At 40.5% G+C, this 23,752-nt stretch overlaps 1 protein-coding gene across 2 annotated transcripts in view; it reads left to right on the top strand.

Moving 5' to 3' along the window:
- Positions 1–23,752, top strand: part of NPR3 (natriuretic peptide receptor 3) — a 63,656-nt gene that overhangs the window by 7,339 nt on the left and 32,565 nt on the right. For both annotated transcript variants that reach the window (XM_028098077.2, XM_028098076.2), the window contains exons 2-3: positions 3,162–3,284; positions 13,965–14,131. In XM_028098077.2, coding sequence (XP_027953878.1) covers positions 3,162–3,284; positions 13,965–14,131 — 290 coding nt within the window. The remainder of the gene's footprint in view (positions 1–3,161; positions 3,285–13,964; positions 14,132–23,752) is intronic.

The following is a 23,752-nucleotide window of genomic DNA, read 5'->3' as shown; positions in this document are numbered from 1 at the left end:
ATCATCCCTCGTTTTACAAGCTTAACAATTTGACCAAAAAGTGAGTATTTATATATTTAACTCTACTTCAATACAGCACAGATTGTCTTAATTGGCCGTCATTTAAGCCGCCCGCAGGGTCAGCTGCAGCTCTCTTGCTCCACACACTGTACTGACTCTTGGTGAATGCTGGTCACTGTATGCTTCTCCTGATTATGGCCGCACGCTTCTCACACTTGTCCATATACCCTCCAAGAATTGTCGCCAAATCCGTTTATCCCAGTTGTATTTATTATAATAGATGTGTAATTTAATTAGTTATTATATAAACTGATGAAACATGAGCAGGAGGAGAAAGCTATTTTAGTGAAAACTATTTTAAACCTTCTGACAGATTGTATAAAGGCAAGTTACTAAAAATAGTTGCTGTTGAATTAGGCATGAATGAAACAGCCATATGAGATTAGGAAACATTCTACAAATCTAGAAGGATTCTGCATTCTCTCTGCTTTGCCAGTGTCTGTAAGTGCTTGCTCCAACTTCAACTGGATGATAATGTGCATTATGGGCTTCTTTTATGCAAGAAAAACAATATCCTGCCCGTGAACTTGGAAATTAGTTCTCACAAAGGAGGATTTAACTGCATGGTCAACACAAAATGGATGAGATCTAGAATAATTAAAGTCTGCTCAGATAGACACACTGCTGCTCTGTGTCACTCTTGCTCAGTCCCAGCAGGTACTGACATTTAAAGAAAGAGTGTGTCTGTCAGAGGGTTTGGTCTTTGTGGTGATGGAAATAGGGAGAAGGAGATGGGCCGGAGCTGTAAAAATAGACAAAGAAGTGACAGGGGGGCAGTGTCAGGCAGAGCCCATCCAGGACTTAGGGAAGCTTATGTTCCAGCCTGAGGACACAGCCTGTTAGGTCCTGGGCTAGGTATAGCACTTCCATGGATGCTTACGGTTACCAAGGCCTGATGCCTTTGGATGCCTGAATCCTCCAACTGACCTCCTTGATTCAGATTCCATCCTCACCTAACATGGGACTGCTTACACTATGGCTTCTCATTTGGCATGCCCAGGGACATGTTGATGCAAATGTGTGTGTGACCATTGGGGTCCTCATTGAAATGAAGTTATCTGCATTTGAGAGTATCTAAAAACATCTGCGTTAGATTATTGGGATTCTACTTCCAAGCAATGACTCTACTCTTCATGTGCCGATAGAATTAGGTTCTATATCTGGGGGTTTAGGGCCAGACTCCGGACTATGATAAATTGATCACAAAATGATGGGGGCTGCTGGTGGACAGTTAGCTAGAGCCTCCGGGGTCCTTCTGTAGATGCCCACTCTTGGAATCTGCACTCTTGAAACTTGTCTAGCCTCAGCCTTTTCCTTATTGGCTGCTCTGTGGGACACCGTCGCTCTTTTTATCATTTCAAGGGACTAAAATTGAATCAGAGCTGAAACAAGAGTGTAGGTCCTAATGAGTGATGAAGAGTTTCTTTCAAAGCTTCCTTGCTGAGGCATCTTGGAATTTGACTATTTATTCCAAATATATACCAGTATTTCTAGGCACAAACAACACCTACTCCCACAGTTACAGACCTTATGGAATTTCGTATTGTTAAAACTTGTTCTCCAGAGCGTGAGCCTGCTCAGCGAGCCCTTCTGTAGTAAGAAATGTCAGAGTCACGATCTAACACTCTGAATTAACATGTGTAATAAACGACATATCAACAGGCGCCTAACCCTTCGTGCAGGTTGCCAAGGCAGCTTTGGCCCAGCCTGGAGTTTGTTTGATGTCTTTCAGCACCCATGCTTTTACAAAAAACAGACACATCGCAGAGGGCTGGCGTGTGTGGTGATAATGTGGGGACGCCCGCCCCCCCCGGGCCTCCCCGGGTCTCCTGTGAAACACAGTGGTCTGCGTCATGGGGACCAGAGGCCACCGACAGTGATGGAATTAACTGGATGACAGCCAGGTACCCGCTTCACGCCAGCCTGGTGTAGCTCACACGTGGCAGGCCACAATGTTCTGGAGCTGCTTAAAGCTCCTCAAACCTGCCAGTGTAGGTACAAACGGAGAGAACATGAGGAGGGTCCTGGAGTCTCGTTAACTATTTCCTATATACGTTGAGACAGCTTGAGAGAAATGTTTCAACATTCAGACAGCAGAAAAGTTACACCACTCCCTGCATCCTCTGATTTGCCAAACGACTGTTCTCCCTAGAGCCGTCAGTTTGCTTTCTCAGGAAAATGTATTTGCCATGCTATGCAGTACAAAAAGCTGTTGATACTCTTCACTGGCTTGTATTGGGCAAATTTGATGATATCTTTGAAGTCTTTTTTTAAAAAACTTGATTTTGAAATAATTTTATACTTTTAGAGAAGATGTAAGAAAGTTTAAGGAAACTCTGTACAGCCTTGACCTCGACTGTCACCAGTTTTAACATTTTGCCCCATATGCTTTCACTCCAAATCTCTCCCCGCTCTTTCCCTTCCTACCACCTTCAAATACACACACACACACACGCACACACACACACACGTATCTTTTTAGGAACGATTTGAGAAGTAAGTAGAGCCGTCATGCTCCCTTACCCTTAAATACTTAGGTGTGTGCTCCCCAAGAACAAGGGCACTCACTTACAAAGCCACAGTATAAGTATGAAAAGCAAAAACTTTTAACACAGATGCAATACTGCTATCTAATTTATAGACTTCCCCAAATTTTTCCAGTTGTCTCAATAATGCCCTTTATAGCAAAACTTTTATTATTATTATTTTTTTTAAGATGCAGGATCACACATTTTAGTTTTCTGTTCCTCTAACCTCTTTTTGGGTTAGAACATTTCCAAAGCTGGGTTTTTGGCTGCTCTCCTGATTGGATTCACGTTGCCCATTTTGACCTTTTTGGTCCTGGGTGTTGGTTCATGCGTGTGCTCCCATGGTTGGTGATGGGGGCTTCCATCACCTGGTTATGCAGGCGTCTGCTCGCTTTCTCCACTGTCAAGCTCCTCTTCTTTCCCTCTGTAATTAGTAAGTCATGAGTAAGGTGGTGCTTTAGGGCTATATTAGTCCCTGGTTCCTTGTCAGACGTCCCCACCCCTGGTTTCCGTGTCCTCACTGGCCTGTGGGAAAGGGCGTTTCACACATGTTGTTTGTTCCTCCCTCCCCAGTGGTGATCATGTGTGCGAGCAGCGACACCATCCGGGGCATCATGCTGGCGGCGCACAAGCATGGGATGACCAGTGGAGACTACGCCTTCTTCAACATCGAGCTCTTCAACAGTTCTTCCTACGGTAACTGTGCTTCCAGTTTCCCCTCTCTCTAAGCTGTCCAAAGAGGTCCTGAGAAAGCCAGTAATTTGAATTACCTCAATAGACTTGGTTCCATAAAAAGGAACTTAGAAATTTGTGATATTGAACACTCCCAGGACTTCTCGTAAGGTCTCAAGCTTTTCTTCTTTGAGAACTCAGAGCAAGAAGATACCTCCTACTTGGGGTGGTCACGGATTGTCTGGGAGTGAGCATCACTCCCTCCAGCACTCTGGATGGTCATAAATCCAGGCCCTAACGACCCCTCTCAAACGTGTTTCCCACTGCAGGTTACCACCGTGATGGACGGTTGGAATATTTTAATGAGATTTGGGCATGGTTTTTAATAGAATAGACTAGACTATATCGATGTAATAGAACATGTCAAAGTGTGTCACACATGCAAGTGTATTATTTCACAAAACTTTTATTTTGGTAATATAATTGTATGTGTCTATATATCTAAGCAGGTTACACATAGGGGTTTGTAATGGGCTGCAGTGTGAAAATAAAATAACCATTAGTATAAATTGAGGTAAAAGCATTTTTTAAAGCTACTGCTCCCAGCCCCACTTGCTTCCAGATTACTGCCCGTTCAGCCTCCCCTATATAGAAGTTTGAGACCCACCAACACATATGATTGAAAGCATATGATTCCTTAAGATGGATCTGGGGAAGTTCCCAGTGTTGCTGGGATGGAGGGTGTTTAAAAAGGTCACAGGTACAAAACATTTCCTTCATATGTGATTAGGGCTCTCTCTGAAGGAGACAGTGTAGGACAATGGAACATTTTCTCAAATAATGCACATTGCCTGCTCAAAACTGAGCAATTATAGGGAATCATAAGTGTTACTTGTCACAAATGGCTTGTTTATGCTGAGCTCTACTTCCCTGTTCTTGCTGTTGAGAGACAGTTAGACAGGATCTAAACCTTAAAGCATACACCTCACTTTCCTGCTTTGATGCCCTGGCTTAGTCAATCAACTCAAAGAGTAGAGCATTGCACATAAACAGATAATAAAACACAATTCTCACAGGGCTAAAGAAAAGTTGATGAAACAAAAGTAGCTCCTGATTCCTGTAGTGGAGAAGATTAGAGATTTGAGGCTTGCAGGATAAACACCCCTTTTTCCTCCTTGTTGCCATGGGTGTCTTTCCCCTTCTCTTTGCATAGGCCAAGTGTTGGTTTCACTTTTTGACCCCAGATCAGAATGCAATTATACTATTGAGTTCACTGAGATAGTGGTGGAGACTGGTCAAAATGAAAAACATTTATTCTGAGTTTTGCAAGCTGGTAATGCAAACATAGCGTGTATTTGGAAAAAATGCATGTGAGTGCACATTATAAATGGGCCAGTGCAGTGCAAATATTAGGTACTAGAATTCCTTGCATTCACAGATAAAGCTTGTATTACCTTTCTTTGCTAATTACAATACATGAATATTATAGAAAAATTGAGAAACAGAAAGTTACAGGGAAGAAAATAAGTTACTATAATTCTGCCACCTAGCTAAAAAGTATATTGATAATATTTAGAAGTATGTGCATCTTCCTTATTTTATAAAAAAATTTACAAAAATATTTTTCAATAGTGGTGATACTATTTCAAGTGTGGCTACATAGTATTTTATAATGTTGATATGCCATCTTTACCTAAGCAATCTGTCATTTTTCAATATTTATGTTGTTCTCAGCTTTTTACTATTAAGAACAATGCTATGTTGAGTAGCCTTGTATGTGCATGCACACACGCACATACCCATACTTATACATACATATTACATGTGAGATAAATTTCTTGAAGTAGAATTTATGAGTTGAAAGTTTTAAGTTCTGATAGATCTTGCCAAGTTGACCCTTAAAGAGGTTTACCACTTTATGCTTTTGCAACAAGCTATGAGATTGTCTGTTTTCCTGCATCCTTACACCATCTAACTTTTCAATTATTTTACTTATTTGAATTTCTTCTTATGTCCATAAGCAACATTTTGCAGTTTCTTCGTTTATATTCTGTACCATTCTTGTTGAGTTCATTCTTAGATATTATGTTTTCTGGTTGTTATTATGATCATGTTCTTTTCCCATTACATTTTATAACTGTAGTTGTTATATAGAAAAGCTATGAGATTCTGTTTATTTATTTTTGCAAGAATTCCACATATTAAATCCTCTGTTTTGATAGTTTTTTATATTATTTTCATATAGCAACAAGTGTTTTTCTCCATTTTGACAATTGATCATTTTTTTCTTTTTTTATTGCATTGGCAAGAACCTCCAGAATTATATTGTATAACAAATGGTGATACTTTAATTTCTAACTTCTTGAATTGAAGTAGATGTTAAAGTCTCCTTTTATTTCTAGTTTATTAAGTGTGGTTTTAAAAATTAGAAATGAGTAGGGAATGTTATCAAGTACATTTGACCTATTCTTTTATTCTTTAATAAATAGGAGATTGAGCCATTGTAGTATTCTTAGAATTAAGTATACTTTGTCATGATGACTTTTTTAGGTGTATTGCTGATTTTCACTTTTGGTATCTTATTTAGGACTTTTGAGTCTATATTCATGAGTGAGATTGGACAGTAGTTTTCTTGCCTTGAGGTGGTATTGGCAGATTTTAATATCAGGTTTATATTAGCTTTATAAAATTAATTGGGACACTTTCCATTGTTTTTGTGCTCTAGAACAGTTTATATACCATAAGAATATTCCTTGAAAGATGGAAACAATTCAACTCTGTATCTGGACCTAACTTCTTTTTAGAGGTAATTTTTGAAAAACTTAAAAAAATTTATTTTGAAATAATTTTAGACTTACAGAAAACTTGCAAAAATAATATAGAGAGTTCATGTATACTTTTTACCCAGATTCCTCTAATGTTAACAATTTAAATAACCATAGTACAATTATCAAAATAAGAATATTAACATTGGTACCATACTACTAACTAAACTGTAAGCCTATTTGAAATTTACTACCTTTCCTAATGATCTTTTTCTGTTCCAGGATCCAATCCATATAGTTGTTGTATTTTCTTAATCTTTGCCAATCTGTGTTATTTCCTCAATCTTTCTTTGTCATTCATAATCTGACAGTTTTGATGAGCCTGTTATTTCGTAGAATGTCTCCCAGTTTGGATTTATCTGTTGTTTTCATGTGGTAAGATTGAGTTTATACTTATTTGGCAAGAATACCAAAACAGCGATATTGTGTCCTTTACACTGCATGATATCCCTGTGTAAGAAGTCATAGCCATATATATGACTTAGTATTGGTGATCTGGGGATAACTTTTTTTTTAAGTTGCATTTTTAAAGTATTTTTCCATGAGTTCAGTTTTTTTGCTTCTTGAAAATTAAATTACATAGAGTTATACAGTGTGCTCTATACAACTTGCAAAGTATCCTTGGTATTTCTGATTAGACCTTTCTTTTCCTACCTTTTATAGCATGGGTGCTCAGGCTTTGGCCTCTGCTCTCAGTCTGCCTGAGAGGCTGTGCTTGATGTAACCCTGCCCTCCCCCGTGGGCCTTAGTTTCTTTTAATGATAATAATAGTACTTACCTCATGGCATCAAGCAGAGTAATAAATGAGGTAATGTGTGTGAGATACATAGCAAACTTCTTGAAACATAAAGTGTTTAATAAATGTTAGCTATATTATTAGTCTTAGTTTACTCTGATGATTATATATAGTTCTTAAAAATGGTAAGTTTATACATTTTTCTTGGTGTAGTTATTTTTTTAAGATTTTATTTATTTATTTGAGAGAGAGAGAGAGAGCAAGAGAGCATGAGCGGGGAGGAGGGGAAGAGGGAGAGGCAGAAGCGGGCAGCCTGCTCAGCAGGGAGCCCCACATGGGGCTTGAACTCAGGACCCGGAGTTCATGACCTGAAAGAAAGGCAGACACTTAGCCCATTGGGCCACCCAAGCACCCCTCTTGGTATAGTTTTATAGATAAGTTTAGGCCATACATTCTGTTAACAAATGAACCAAGAATGGATGTAGGTGCATTAGAAATTACATCTGCATGCAAATAACCAAGACTCCCACCTATATTTATTTAAGCAAATGTAGAGGTTTTTCCTCTCACCTGTAAGAAGTCCAGAGGTGGGCAGTCCAGAGTAGAGATGGTGGTTCCATAATATCATCAGGGTTCCAAGCTTCTTCTGTTTCTCAGCTCCTTTAATCTTAGTGAACAGCATCCATCCTAAAGATCACAAGATGGTGGCTAGGACTCCAGGGACGGTGTCTTCATTCTAGGCAAGATGAACGGGGAAAGATGAAAGGCAAAAAAGACACTATCTCAGTTGACTCAATTCTGTTTGAAGATCTGTCTGTCTGGAAGCCCCTCTGATTAACTTCTACTTACATATCATTTGCTACCCCTAGTCGTGAAGGATGCCAGAAAATGTGTGCTTTCAGCTAGATTCTCTGTTACCCCAAATCAATTTAGGAAACTGTTACTAAGGAAGAAGGAAGAATGGATGTAGGGAAGCAAATGTCTATGCTTGCCACAGACCCTGAAGCCCTTTTCCTCCTCAGAATAGAAGCAGTAAACAGAATCTTATTGCAGGCAGAGAGACCTAGTAAAGGGTCTTCTTTGAGATTTTTAAAAAATATTTATTTATTTATTTGAGAGAGAGAGTGAGCAAGCATGCACATGTGTGAGTGTGCATGAGTTGGGGGAGGAGCAGAGGGAGAGAATCTTCAAGCAGACTCCCCACTGAGCGTGGAGCCCCACATGGGGCTTGATTCTGCCGCCCATGAGATCATGACTTCAGCTGAAACCAAGAGTCAGAAGCTCAACTGACTGAGCTACCCAGGAGCCCCACTGTGCCTTAAGAATCAAATATATGCTCATGAAAAATTCTTCAACATTGTTTTCTCCCTGTGCTTCCTCACAGCAAACTTTATACCAGTTCCAGAAGAAGGCTCTATTTTAATTAATACTTACTTGCTATTGGATTTTTTTTTTTAAAACATACAGTGTGTCCATATTTATTGATTACTGGGTTGTTTGGTCTTGGTGAGTACTCAGACAAATTCTCAGATCTGCCCAAATTATAGTTATAGGAATTCAGAATATATTATGGGGGAATTCAGGTGGTGGAAAATAAGATTGAAAGGATGGGTTTAAAAAAATTTAGAGAGAAGTGATGTCTGGGTGGCTCAGTTGGTTAAGCGTCTGATACTTGATTTCAGCTCAGGTAATGATTTCAGGGTTCTGGGATCGAGCCTCATCTAGGGCTCTGCGCTCAGCATGGAGTCTCTGCTTGAGATTCTCTCCCTCTCCCGCTGCCCCTCCCTCCTGCTTACTCACGTGCTCTCTCTCAAATAAATAAATAAATAAATAAATCTTTTAAAAAAATCTAGAAAGAAGGTGATATATATTGCCCTGTAGAGTTCTTAATAGCACCCACTGGCATTCTTGTTCATTGGCATTATCTTCTTTGGATGTAAGGTAGGTGGCAAAGTTATTTGGGTGACCCTGTCCAGGACTGTTAAAGGTAGTGTAGAGCCTTCTGGAGTTCCTGGTAACTCAGAGGGCACTCATTAAGGTGAAGATGGAAGTATAGTAGAGCTAGGTGATACACATAAATTATTTGACTCGCTAAAAGTGGAAAAATAGAAAAATTGAGGAGAGATTAGATCTATTACGTTTTACTACAAAAGTAATATATGCACATTCGAGTTTGTTTGGGATGATGTGAAAAGAAAAAGAATTCTCATACAATCTTCCAGCTGTGACGGTTGTCAAACCACATTTAGACGCTTCCTCTTCTGACTTTTCCTTCTGTGTTACTTTTGTTCCTAGCACTTTTGTCATCCCATTGCATGGTCAGTTTTAAAGCTTGGAACACCCCAAACTCTGATGAAATGAATATGGAGCAGGGACGGCGTGGCACCAGTGTTTGGAGTCTGGCTTGCACTTGAATCCATCTTCTGTTTATTGGCTAAGGGACTTGGGACACGTCAGTCTCCTTGAGCCTCAGTTTCCTCGTCTGTAACGTGGCACTTATGCTTACATCCTTCTCATGGAGTTTTTATGAGGATTGAAGAATGAAATGCTACAGGCAATGCCATTCACAACGGCATCGCCCAATAAGCGGTGCTGTTGTTACTGATGGGAGCAAGTGGACAGCCTAGCTCATGGCAAGCGTGTAACACCCGGCCATTTGGAGAGGGTGGGGTGAGGCGAGGTCAAGAGCCAGACTGCTACACAGCCAGCCCAGGGGAGCTCCAGGCATTCATTTCTTGGACATATTCTGTGATGTCTTAGCTAGTTATCCCAGGGTGGGTACCCCTTGCCAACTCCAGACCCCTGGCCACAGGATTGCTGAGTACAGGGCTTGGTGGTGAGCAGGTTATTTCCTCTTTCTTTTTTTTTTTTTCCTTTTTTAAGATTTTTATTTATTTATTTGACAGAGAGAGACACAGTGAGAGAGGGAACATAAGCAGGGGAGTGGGAGAGGGAGAAGCAGACTCTCCACAGGGCAGGGAGCCCACTGTGGGGCTCGATCCCAGGGCCCTGGGACCATGATCTGAGCCAAAGGCAGACGCTTAACGACTGAGCCACCCAGGCGCCCCTGTTGTTTCGTTTTTCACAAATATCCTGTGCTCTTACTCTAAACACAAGCTTGGGACTCCATGATGTTTAAAACAAAACAAAGCAAATTCACTTTTCCTCATTCCTGAAACAACCTCAGAGGATCACCTCCTCTGCCTTACTCTTCGCTAGCAGCCTTCTTTTTCCTCTTCTTGATCCCTTGCTCAGGACAACTGAAAGAAGATGGCATTAGCACTAACCACTCTGAAAGTGTTATCATCAAGGTCACCGATGACCTCATCACCAAAGCCCTTAGCCTTAGGTCAGACCAAGCCTCCGTGCCTCTAAAGCAGTGCTGTCCAAATGGAATGTTCCATGATGCTGTGTTCTGTTCTTTGTTGCCCAGGATGGCAGCTACTAGCCACACGTGGCTACCAGGCACCTGAAATGTGCCACATGTGACCGATGAACCGAATTTTAAATTTTATTTAATTTTAATCAATTTAAATTTAAATAGTCATACGTGTGGCTGGTGGTTGCTCTATTAGGCAGCACAGGTCTCGTCTAGAGCATTCCATTTTGTTCTCACCAATTTCTTTCTGGAAACCTATTTTTCTTAGTGTCGGTAGCACGGCATTCTTTGGTTCTCTGTCAGCTCCTCTCTGTCTCCTCGTACTTCTCCTGGCCACTAGAAACATCATCCCCAAAGTGTTTTCTAGTGCTCACTCCTCTTTCTGGCTTCAGACCACTGTCTCCAGCTCCAGCCTGGTGTTGTCACCTTGGATTGACCATGACCCTGACTGAAAGACATCATTACCATTTCCACGTCATTTTCCTCCTCCTCCATCGGGCTCTGCTCTTTCTTCTAATAACATCTCCTTTTCCTTTCCTCTCTGGCGTCACCAGATGTGATGTGATGTGCCTCCCTTTCTGTTGTCCCTCACTCCCTCACTCTTGTAGAGTCTTGAGATTCCTCTTGCACTGTCCTGCTTTTCATTCTCAGGGGCTCTCCCTCTTCTTACGATTCCAAAAGCAGTAAATGCTTATTATTGAAAAATTCATTAGATTCCCAAAAACACAAAAAAGGAAAAGAAAAAAGAGAAAAGAAAACTTGCCCATAGTTCTAGCTACCCAGAGAAGCACGCTTAGCTTTTTGGTGTGTGACTTCCCCTGGATCGCCTCTCGTAACCTCTTGCCTGGACGGCTGTGACTGTGAACCCTCTGTGTCTCCCCATTCTAATCCATTGCTATTTCCCAAGGCCTGATTCTGATCATGTCATTCTTCTGTTACACTCGTAAATCTCCAGAGGCACCCAGTTGTCTACTGAATTAAATTTGTCCCTACTGATGGGGCATCATGCCAAGCCAACTCTGCTTTTCCAGTGTTCAACAGCCTGGGTGTGGGCAACGTTACTGACACATTACAACAAGGAACGCCCGCAAAAGCAGGAAGTCACAGGATCAATTATGGTGGTGACTAGATAAGCATTTAGTTTGGATTAGATTTACTAAGCAGATTGTTTTCCATTTTTTTTTTTTCTTGAAGACAGAACTCCCAAGTTATTACCCTTTGGATTGCGGTAAACAGATTTATTGTATTGGATTTCACTTCTTGGGAAAAGTGTTTTCCTCTTTCAGTGAGTGAGATGGTTGCTGTTTCTAGTTCTGTATGTGTTGTCTGACTGCAGTATAGAACCCTTCAGGGTTAAGTATTTTCTTTCTTAAGCGCCTGGAGAGTACTCTTTCCCAGAGTTGAGAAGCTCTGACCCTCTGCCTATAGAACATGACTCCTGTTGTCTTGATATCTCAAATCAGTTATAAAGGAATCAATAAATATTGATTGCACACTTCAAAGAAATGTATTCCTCCTTGGGATGAAGATGTTCTGGACATTCTTAGAATTGGGGGGTCTTCCTGGCAAATGGGTTTGGCTCCTTAACAAAGGCCATGTTGTCTGTGTCTCGAGCTCGCAGCTGGGCTCCCCCTGGCTGGGGGCAGGGACAACAGCTCTCCCTCACTACAGGCTCAGCTGCCTGCCCTGCATGCTGTCACCTCCTTGGTGTTTGGGAGGTTTCATATGGAGGAGGACTTTGTCAAGTTTTGTTTGGTGGCCTGAAATTTAATCTGTGCTCCTTGAGAACGGATCTAGTCCTTAATGAATTCTGTCCTCAGCTCTGTCTTATTTATCTTTTAACAGCTCCCTGGCACATAGAAGCAATTAATGAATGGTTGCTATTATTAGGATTATCATTACACAGATAACTCCACAAACAAATTCTTTGTCTTGGCCTTTTCTTGTGCTCGAGACTGAGGCTCCCAGCTGCCTGCTGAATGTCATACACATTTGCACCTTTGCCTGTGCCACGGGCTCGGCCAAGCACACCTTTCCATCCTGCTCGCCTTCTATTAAAATCCTAGTCACACATTTAGGGACGACCGATGCCTCGTCCTCACTTGAAACCTTCCCCCTTGGGAGTGTGGGAGCTCCTTGCCTCTATCTGTACCCTCCGCATTGTTTCTTACTACTCCCTACCTCCTGCCACAGTGAGCTAGCTGTTCCTTGCTGTAACTTCAGCTGTTCACACGGACGGCTCCGAAACCCTGTCCTCAGGTGGTGGAGGCTGTTCAAGCCCTTCATAATGCCTGCTGGGGTGGCGATCACGGAACCTTGCGTGTGGTACATGGCTGATTATTTTCTGTCTGATTTAAGCGGGTCTAGAAGTTCCCAAGCCATCAACTCTTTCTTGAACTGTGTCTGTAAGAGAGTGAGATCTGCGGAGCCCTGGGGGCACGCTCCGCAAGCATCCTCACTACTCAGCTGCTGGCTCCAGGGGTGCGCCGTGGACTAGGGGCTCAGTGTGAACAAATGACTCTGGTGCTGGACTCCAGCAGGTTGAATTCTTTGTTGTGGCTCCAGAGAACTGGAGGGATCATAAGGATAATTCATAGAAACAACAGTTTATTGCCAAATGTTAGAAGTCCACATTTCCTTTTGGGGTCCTGCAGGCCACATGTTTCCTCAAAAATGAGATTAGAAAGAGAAGAGTACTAAATCTTATCCATGTAATTTGCCTTTGCTTTTGTGAAAGGGAGCACTGTGAAGCAGGGGGGACCCAGTTTCTCAGTGCCTCAGTTTCCCCATCTATAAAAGAGGATAACATACCCAAACCAAGGAGTCTTGTGAAGATTAAATGAGTCCTACATATAAAGTGCTCAATAAATAGAGCTTTTTAAGAAATATTTTATTTGTTTTTTTGAGAAAGGGAAAGAGCACGTCTGAGAGAGAACATGAGTGGTGGGGAAAGGCATAGGGAGAGGGAGTCCAGCACAGGGCTCCATCCTAGGACCCTGGGATCATGACCTGAGCTGAAGGCAGACGCTGAAATGACTGAGCCCCTCAGGTGCCCCAATAAATAGAGCTTTTATTATTATATATGTGCTCAGTAAGTGTTAGCAATTTTTATTTTATTACTGTTGATGCACTGATGAATATTGTCCAAAAAATAATTTTTATATGAGGTTGCCAGCACTAGAGAGAGATAAATCCTCATGGTCACTTAAGTTACTTTCATTCTGAGGAGATTCCACAAATGGTTCAAAAAATATCAATAATCTCAATCTCCAAAGTTTTTCTATGAATAGCGCCCACTTTATCATACTTGCGCATATCCGTTGTGATACACGGCGCTCCTGTCATTTCACATCCACACAACGTCAGGTGTATCGTACTATAGTAACGACTCGGTTGACCTCCGCAGTTGACTGTAGATATTAAAAAAAAAAACAAGTGAATGGAAAGGAATAAAAGCTTTCTTCTTACTCCTGCAGTGCTGCAGTTCTCAGGGGCTGAAAATTACAGTTACGCTGTCATTATAAGGCAGTTAACTCTAGAATGCTTTGCTTTGTCTCTCGCATTTCAAAGGAACACGTGTCCAAAAGGCCTTCTCCTTTGAGGATCTTGGCATCGTCAGGTTATGTCCAAGGGCATGACTATGACAATACCGTCTGCCCCAGCTGCCAAAAGTAACACGTAGTGACACGCTGCAGTCGAAGGGGGGAGAATGGTCCCTTTATGGTGACTGCCTTGGAATTATAAATATTTTTATTTCTCTGTAGGAGATGGCTCGTGGAAGAGAGGAGACAAACATGACTTTGAAGCTAAGCAAGCATACTCATCCCTCCAAACAATCACTCTACTGAGGACAGTGAAGCCTGAATTTGAGAAGTTTTCCATGGAGGTGAAAAGTTCTGTTGAGAAACAAGGACTCAATGAGGAGGATTACGTAAGTGCTTGATTATGGGCCTAGGCCTTCTGCATCCCGAAAACAGTCTTCTAATTAAATCAGAGGTGACAGTGTCCCATTCTGAACCATTCAGAAATTCCTAGGTTCGTGTCTGAATGTCACTGAGCTTTCTCTGTTTTTTTTTTTCTGGCCCGCTTCCACCCCCCAATCACCCCCCACTCCACTTTTCCAACTGCTGCAGGAAGGAAAATTGCTTTTTGTGGGTACTTGTGGTAATGCTGAACAGATGTTGGTAGACTTCCGGCACCTATTTGACTGGGAGCGTGTTGTGGGGGGAAGATGGATGATGGAGTGCCCAAGTTTTGCATGCTGAATTTTTCCAAAGCCCAATGGCAGGAGATATTTTGGGTTTTAGAAATCTCTTCCTTATGACAATCTTTTTGGCAAGTCTGCCCCGTCTCCTGTGGCAGTGTCATTTCCCTTGGGGCTTCTAGAGCTTCCTGCTCCTCAGTGCTGTTGTTACTGATGCATTTTCCAAGAGAGGACGAGGGTCAGGAGCTTTGGCCATGCTAAGGACCGAGCAGAGTCGCTCATCTGAGAGGTGGCACCGAAGCCGGCTGGCCACACCTCACTTGGCACCCTTGTTCTGCCACCTCTGGTTCCTCAAAACTCTGCATCATTCCTGTAGATTCGTTCTCAGAGCTGGGTGAGCCATGGATTCCTCAAACCGATTGGGTGCCTGTGCTGGTTTTCAACACTGTTCACTCCACAGTGTCCAAGGCAGAAAAGAGACACCTTCTTAACAGGAGATATAGCGCTTTGGATTGTTCTTGCCCGAAGTGGATAATGACTGTCTTCGTAAGACCAGCTTCACTTGGGCACTTCCAAACAGGGCCTCTCTCAGTTTCTTTAGTTGAAGTACTGCAGGGTACAGACATTGGCCCCAGACAGACCTACATTCAGAGCCTGAAGCTAACACTTCTTAGCTGTGTGATCTAGGGCAAATTACACAGTCTCCCTGGTCCAAACTACTCCTCCCTGTTGGGAGGATTATGGAGAATCTATCTGAAGCATTTAGTATTATCCCAGTCAAAAAGTTGGAGCTCCATAAGGGACGCCTCTTTTATACTATTGTTATATTACTCCTGGCTTTATAAGAATTTGCTATCAAAAGACATATAAAGGGTCTTATAAACATATTTATTCATGTTTTAAGTGTTATATATAATACACATATCATTTAAAATACCTTTTGACTTTCTAAATCAGTACTGTCCAGTAGATATATATATATGTGAGTTGCAAATGTGAGCCACATATGTAATTTAAATGTAATTTAAAATTTCTAGTAGCTACATTTTTGAAAAGTTAAAATAACCAGGTGAAATTAATTTGAATAATACATTTTATTTAACTCACATAGAAAATGTTCTTTCAACATTGAATCAATGTAAAAACTATGGATGAGATTATATATTCTTTTTATTGTGTAAAGTCTTTGAAATCCAGTGTGTATTTTACCCTTTACAGCATATCTTAATTCCCTTCGAATGCTCAGTAGCCATGTGTGACTAGTGGCTACCATATTGGACAGTGGGTTCTGAATTATGAAGGAAGTGGAGCTTCTGCAGTAGAGCCCAGGTTTGAGGAAACCTATGATAGTATTGTCATCATCCAAATCCTTTGCCTCAGGAATAGGAAAGAATGTAAAGGCACTGAGCATTTTTATTTGGCCTTTTACCTGAAGCTGTTGAAGTTCAGGTATCACAATAGAGACTGTCCCACATAATGATACTTCTTGGGCAAAAGAAATGTGTACCTTTGTACCTACTAGAAAGATCTATAATATATTCCAAACCAAGTGCTAGTGCTTTAGAGATTAGTTGTGGTTGTAGATTACAATTATACAAATACAATATACAAATTATAATGTTAAGTAGAAATTAGAACTCATAATAATTTATTTCAATTCTGAACATGTGTCTACTTTTTTATATTTTATGTATTTTTTTAAAGATTTATTGATTTATTTTTAGGGGGGAGGGGCAGAGGAAGAGGGAGAGAGAGAATCTCAAGCAGACTCCCTGCTGAGCGCAGAGCCTGGCGCGGGGCTGGATCCCACAATCCTGAGATCATGACCTGAGCCGAATTCCAGCATCAGATGCTAAACTGACTGAGCCACCCATGCGCCCCATCATATTTTATGCGTGTTTAGTTGGGCTCTTCTCAGTGCCATCTAGTTAGTGTGGACAGGTAGTTGTGGTGAGTATTGTGGAAGAGGGAGATGTGGGAGCCAAAGACCCAGGAGCTGCTCTAGCTGGGACTCACAGGTGCTAGAACTTGATCTAATGCTGTAGGAGACACTTAACACAGCTAGCGAGGCTTGGTGGTCTTCATTCTAGGGCTCAGCTCTTTCCTAAGTCTTTCTACTTTTCTTCTTTGTACCAATGGGTTGTCTTATCTGCTTACTTAGAACTTCAGTTCATGACACTCATCATGGGCTCTTCAGCCTCTGCTGTTGATTTCAAATCCAGCAACTTTGGTGGACTCTTATTAGTTCTAAAATTCACCACTCATTTTTTTAAACAATCACATGACTTGTGAATAGTGACAGTTTTGTTTCTTTTCAATTCTTCTCCTATGTATGCTTAATTAAAAGTATACTTCATTAAATTAAGCATATTAAATTAAATTAAGTATAACTAATTACATTAAAACTTTTAATGGCATTGGCTAGGATCCCAGTACCGTATTGAATAAAAGCAGTGATAGTGAGCATCCTTGCCTTATTCTTAACTTTAATATGAAGAACACATAACGGTTTCCTATCTGTTCCAATCATCATTTATGCATAATGTTTAGTGTGGGGTTTGGGGGAAAGTCCTTATTAGATTATGGAAGTTCCTTTCTATTCTTTGTTGATGAGGTTTTGTTTTGTTTGGGCAAAACTATATCTTTTATTAGAATAACTGAAACAAAGGTAGCATAACAAGCATTGGAGTTTATATAATGGACGTTAGGGAAAAGCGACAGACACAGGTTTTTTATTGTAGGCACTGTAAATTGTAATATATCCCTGACCCTCTGTCATACGTGTGAGTGCTGCTTTCATCATATTCAGTATGTAGGCAGCAGCCTTGGAAATGTTGTGATCTCAAAATGCAAAAATGTGAAACTTTAAACTTTGATAGCCTATACTGAAACATTGGGAAGTTGGAGGGGGTATGATTATTAAAATAAAATTAGTATTTTATGTTTTCAGTTTATCAAATTTTGATGGATTAATGCTATTTTGTTTCCATAAAATCGATCTTTTCCTTCATCTCTCCCTTTTTTCCTCCGTCTCCACCTCTTGCACTGTCTTTTTAAAGTTGATTTTTTAATTGAGATAAGTGCAGTTTTAAGATGCAGTACAGAGAGATCACTTGTATACATTGCCCAATTTCCCCCACTGGTTACATTTTGGAAATTATGTGTAAGATCACAATACAGATATTGACACTGACACAATGCACTGACCTTATTCCTGTGTATGTGTGTGTGCGTGTAGTATAGAGTGTGCAGATTAAGTTCCATGCAATTTTATCACCTGTGTAGGTTGGGGTGTTTGAATTTCATCAAATGCCTTTTCTACATTTGCTGAGATAATCAGATGGGTTTTTTTTAATTCTGTTATAATGTACTAAGTTGTATTACCAGATTTTTCTCTTTTTCAGTATTATTGAGATATAATTGATATATAACATCATATAAGTTTCATATTTGATATATGCATATGTGGCAAAATGCTTACCACAGTTAGTTTACTTAACATCCATCACCTTGCATAGTCACAAAATTTTTTTTCTGGTGATGAGAAGTTTTATGATCTACTATCTTTGTGACTTTCCAATATACAATACAGTATTAATTATAGTCATCACACTTTACATTAAATTTCCAGAATTTATTTATCTTATACCTGAAAGTTTGTAACTTTTAACCACTTCTATTACTAGATTTTTCTAATTTTAACAATGTCTGCACTCCAGGCATAACTCTGCTCTCTCTACTCTTCAAGACTTTGAGCTTTTCCGTTTCCCAGGTCATATTTTGGAGAATAAGATTACGGTTGAACCTATGCATGTTTGCCTGGGTGCAGCTTCTTCAGCTGTGCCATCTCAAGGGCTATTGGCAGCCTGTACGTTAGCATCTCTGGGTCAAGTATCTACTCCTGTTTCCTTTATCTTTGGTGGGTAGTTTGGCAGGTGCGTGTGTGTGGCATGATAGAAAATCAGACTGCTTAGGGCTGGGCTTTCATTGGGACTGTATGTGTTGCATGTACTGTAATGGTCTGGTTATTAGTATATGTGTCTTTATGATGATGTTTCCACCATTGCTATGGGTAATACAAAATATATATTTTTAAAAGATTATTTATTTTGGAGAGAGCGAGAGTGAGAGCAAGTGCTTGTGCGAGTGGAGGTGGGGGCAGAGGGAGAGGGAAAGAAATCCCAAAGCAGACTCTCTGCTGAGCGCAGAACCCTATAATGTGGGGCTTGATCACACCACCCTAAGATCATGACCTGAGCCAAAGTCAAGAGTCGGCCACTTAACCGAGTACGCCACCCAGGTGCCCCTAAAAATATTTTTTTTAAAGTACATTTGTCCTCTTACTAGTGAACCCGGTGGAGACCTATTCCATTCTGATACACTGTGTTCTAGGAGGACCCAGGAGCCATTGCTGCAGACAGTGTAGCCTATGGTTAAAATATGTAGGCTGGGGTTTCATAGACCTGGTGCTGCCTCTTACTGTTCTTATCTTGGGCACATTCCTGGGAAGCTCTGTGCCTTAGTTTACTGACTATAAAATGGGGAAAATAATTTTTAACTGACAAGGCTATTGAAAGAACTCAAGAATCATATGTAAATAATATTTAACACAATGCCAGGCATTGTGGCATATTGAATACAATGAATTGTATTATTGAATACCTTTGCATATTGAATACAATTGAATTCAATACATATTGAATACATATTGAATACAATGGATGATAGCTGTTATTTCTTTTACTTTTGTTTCTTACACTCGAGACCATTGTACATGATGCTCCTGCATGCCTACGGTATCCGGTACTCCTACCTACCCTTCAGCTCTCAACTCAGGCGCCACCTTCTTAGGACGTGTCTTTCCTGACACTCCAGACTGTCTTAAGGCACCCTGATCCTTCCCGTCATAGCCTTTAGCTGTGTGTGGGATTTTCTAATTAAATCTGGCCTCTTCTACCAGACAGTAAACTCTGTGAGAGGAGGAACTATGTCTGTTTCTGTTCATTCTTGCTTCCCCTTGTATGCTTGGTACAAAGGAAACAGCCAATAAACATGAACTTTTATTATCAGGCTTATTGTTTTAGTTATTATTGAACCAGAGGACATCAAATCCAACCCATTCCCAGCACAGTGATAGAAAGGTAGAAACTGAGGCCCAGGCAGGTGAGGTGGCCTTTCCAAATATAACTAGGACGCTGCACTCAATATAACAATGTTGAGTGGTGATGGAATCCTAGACCTTGTTAGGTCCACAAAGCGAGGAGTTCAGTGTCACTTATACTGTGGGAAATGGTATTGGGGGATAGTAATGGGGATAGTTTTCATAATGGGAATTCTGAAGACCCTCTGGGAGTCATCAGAAATCTCAAATTAGAAGTAAAACCCCACTGGGAGAGGCCCTCAGGTATCAGATGGGCTCCCAGCGTGGCTAGGACAAGTGTTTGCAAAGTGCCTGCCTGGCCTTCTCTGCTGGTTTTTATTGTGTTGCCTACATGGGCAGTGGCTCTCACTCCAGGGCATCTTAATGGGTGTTTGGCCTTTGCCATGTGAGTGGTTCCAGTTCTAGAGCTCTGGTATTTTGTTTTAGAATGTGCTGTGTGGTGGCCGAGCCAGGATTAGTTGCATCCCCTGACTCCTGCTTCAATGTCATTAGTCTGACCTTTCTATTAACAACACACCCAATATGGGGTTGAGCCCGTGACCTGAAGATTAAATGTCTCGGGCCCTGCAAGTGAGCCTGGCAGGCAACACAGGCTGAAGTCCTTCCTTCCTTTTCCTGCACCCTGCCTGATCAAATACACACTTTTAAGATACCAGTTTCTCTTTGCTCTTTTACACGCTTGATGAAATCTGGCCAGAACTCTGTCTCTTCTTCATCTGCAGCAACCTGTTTTCTTCTGAAGTGTAAATTATTATTTTATAGATCATGAGATACTGTTCATTGAGTGCTCCAGAGAGCATGGCTGTGAGCTGGATTTGTGAGCATGCAGTGGTCCAATCCGGGGTGAGATCCTCATCACCTAAAAATGCTTAAGCAGGTCTATCCATGGCCATGAGCTCTGGAAGCCCACAAGAGCCACATTTCTATGCCAGCATGGATATAAAACATTATGCACCTCAGTGTAGGACATTTGCATATACTGACAGTACTCACAGAGATGTGGACAATTTATCTTGTAGCAGACCGTATGTGGTGCATATGTGAAAATACCCATGGTCCTAGGGGAATAAAGTCAACCACAGTGGAGTGGGTTCGCTTAGTTCTTTAGGAGGAAGCTCCTTCCCAATTCATCCAAGTTTCCATGACCTCTTTAAGTGGATAATGGTCTCTTGACTTAGTGTTCATTAACTCTTTTTAATTATGTACACACTTTTGTGTGTAAACGAACGTGTATATTTCTGGAGAGAGAGGCCAGTATCTTTCACCTGATTCTTAATGGGGTCAGTGTCACAAAGAAGTAAGAATCATTGAACTAGACCCCATGGCTAGTCAGCCTACCATTTGCCCGGTTATTGTCTGAAGCTGTATTTTTTCTTACGGATAGGGTACAACGTTGTGCACACACAGCTGCATTGAAAACTCATTCCCCTGGAAGAAAATGAAGAAACACCTAAATGCTGGAGGATTTCCTAATCTTAAATTCTAAAACCATTAGTTTTATTGCTGAGATGAAAGAGATACCAGGTCATTCTTTCCTTCCTTCATTTTGGACTAGAGAGTCAGTCTAGTCTTTCCAGTTCCTAGTGTTTTCACATTATGTCTTTAAGAGGTAGACTTAAATTTACCCTTGCTACTATTTCTCAGTTTAGACTGAGCCGGTGCTGGAGACCTCCTTTCCCCTCTGGCAGCCTGTCTGACTTCTCAGCCGTGTAAATCCCAGTCTTGGCCTTGCCCCATTCTCCCTATTGTGTTTGGCACTTCTGAGGCCCATTCACTGGCTGGCTTCATAAATAGTTGGCTCTGCCTTTGGGTGAAGTTCGTCTTCCCCTGATGTTGTTGTTGTTGTTGTTGAAACCAAAATAATACATGACTTTCTAGATTGAATACAATCAACGAAAGAAAGAACCAGATGGAATTAAAAATAAATTTATGGTACTGTAAGAGTTATGGACAGACAGCAGTGTCTTGTTCTTCTCTGCTCCTGACTCCCATTCCTTAGAGGCAATAATCCTTAATGTTTTTATGGGCTTTTTCTGCTGTTTCCCTCTATATTTCTAAAATAGCTTATTTATGCTGCTGTTTTTGATATGTAAAATCTGGTATCATCTCATTTTTTTTTCTAAAATGGAAAGAGATTTAGCTCCTTTACACACTTTCTCTACAAGTACTTCCTTTTCCTCCATCCTCCCAATATTTTATAACATAGTTTTTAGTTAAAGGTACATTCACAAAGTAAAATTTGAAGAAAAGTACCCCCACCACATTCAGAGCTATTATTATTATGACCATATATATAATGAACCACATAGCAGAACCATGTGGTGTTTTATGATTACATTTCCTCTCCTGTGTAGGCTTTTTTCTCTGAATTTAATAATTTCTTTGTTTTTCTATTTGCTTCCATGTAGTTCTCATTATGTCATTCTCATTCCCTAGAATGATGTTAATGATTTTTCTTCTTCAGCTTTTTGTTCCTGTTCCAGTTTAGAGTAATTGCTTCCTTTAGTATCAACCTGGAAATGTCCTTCAGTTTTCTCTTGTATTAGTTCCCCTTTTTCTTGGATATCAAATCTCCTTCTTAGTTGAATTTCACCTTAATTTTGAAGAAGATGATACGAGTGGAAAATCTTTTGAGACTTTGAATATTAGAAAACATTTTGTTTTATTTTTATATATAATCGATTATTTAGCTGGGTATAAAATTTTAGCTTGAAGATTAATTTTCCCTCAATTTTGATGTCATTGCTCTATTGTTTTGCAGCTTTTTGTATTACCATTCTGATTATCTTTTTCATGTCACTTTTTTTTCTCTCTCTCTCTAGAAGCCTTTAGTGTTTTCTCTCTATTGTTGATTGCTTAATCAGGGTCTAGTCAGGAAAAACTAGGTAATTCAGCAGAAGGAATTTAATAGGAGAAGCTAACTGTAAGGTGTAAGAAAAGCTGAAATGCCAAATAGAATAGTAAGGCAAGCCAGAAATTAGCAACAGCAAAAGCTATTACCACTTCCAGAGCTAGAAGGACCAGGAAAGAAACAGTTTTACCAGGACCAAAGAGTTAGGGCTGCTCATAAGAGCTAGATGCATGGAAGAAATGCATCTTCTGCCAGGGATGCTTCCTAAGACGAGGTGAGAGAGAGGAAGTAATGTCTCGGCTTTTCTCTTCTTCCTGACTCTTCCACCAGTGTTTCCTGTTGGCTGAACCAACCAGAAGTCTGCTGACAAGGAAATGCAGCCTGGAAGACTCATCCTCCTATGATGTAGAGCAGAGCAAAGCAGATGCAGGGAGGGAAATGAATTGGAGGCCACAGGCAGACAATTGGCTCACTGGGGCTCCAGTTTTTCACAATGATGTGTCTTGGTGTGGGTCTTTTAAAATCTTTGCGCTGGTCACTTTGCTCTTTCCAGAAATTTTAAAGTTGGATGTTGGCCCTTTTCAGTTGATTCTTCATTTTTTTCTCCCATTTTCCTACTTGGCCTTTTCTTTTCTGTTCTGAGAGACTGTTTCAACTACATCTTCCAAAGTGTCCATTGAATTTTTAAATTCTGCTATCATATTTTTAATTTCCAAGAGCTCTCTCTTATTCTCTTTCTAAAAAATAGTACCCTGACAATGTTTCTTGGATTCAATATCTTATCTTTCTGCATATACCCTTTCACCAGTTCTAGATTACATTTATTTCACATTTTAACTTATCTGAAGTTGGGATCCATTTTATAATTGGTGGACTGTCACAATTTAGTAAGTAGAATTTTTTCTAAGGGAACATAAAACAAAGATGCTTTTTACAATTCTGGTATCTTACTTTTGTTGAGACAAGGTGTTTTTTGTAGGTTTTCTTTTACTTTTTCATTGCTTATTTCGAGTTCCTTTTAAAAATATCACTTTTGATTTCTTTCTTTTATATTACAAGGTTTTCTTAAACTATTGGTAACCCTTAGCTATTTATATTTAAGGGTGATCCATGAAAGAGGCTATCTAGAAGCTCTGTGTACATGGGAACTTGTTTAGAGGTAGATTTTATTGTAGGGAAATAAGGTATTGAGCTAGTTTTTTCAAAGGGTTATCTCGAATATGATTAGCTGGAGATTGTTTCTCTTAGGCTTATCGGGTTCATTAGAGAATTCTCCTCCAAATCCCTTCTTGAGAGTTGTAAGCCTTCCCTACATTCTCGGAGAACATGGTGTGGA

Source organism: Eumetopias jubatus, unplaced genomic scaffold (assembly GCF_037043125.1).
Source record: "Eumetopias jubatus isolate StellerSeaLion01/CBP00866 unplaced genomic scaffold, mEumJub1_p1.0 scaffold_5, whole genome shotgun sequence".
NCBI lineage: Eukaryota > Metazoa > Chordata > Mammalia > Carnivora > Otariidae > Eumetopias > Eumetopias jubatus.
Note: the sequence above shows the minus strand (reverse complement) of the source record. Positions and strands in the feature narration are given on the sequence as shown.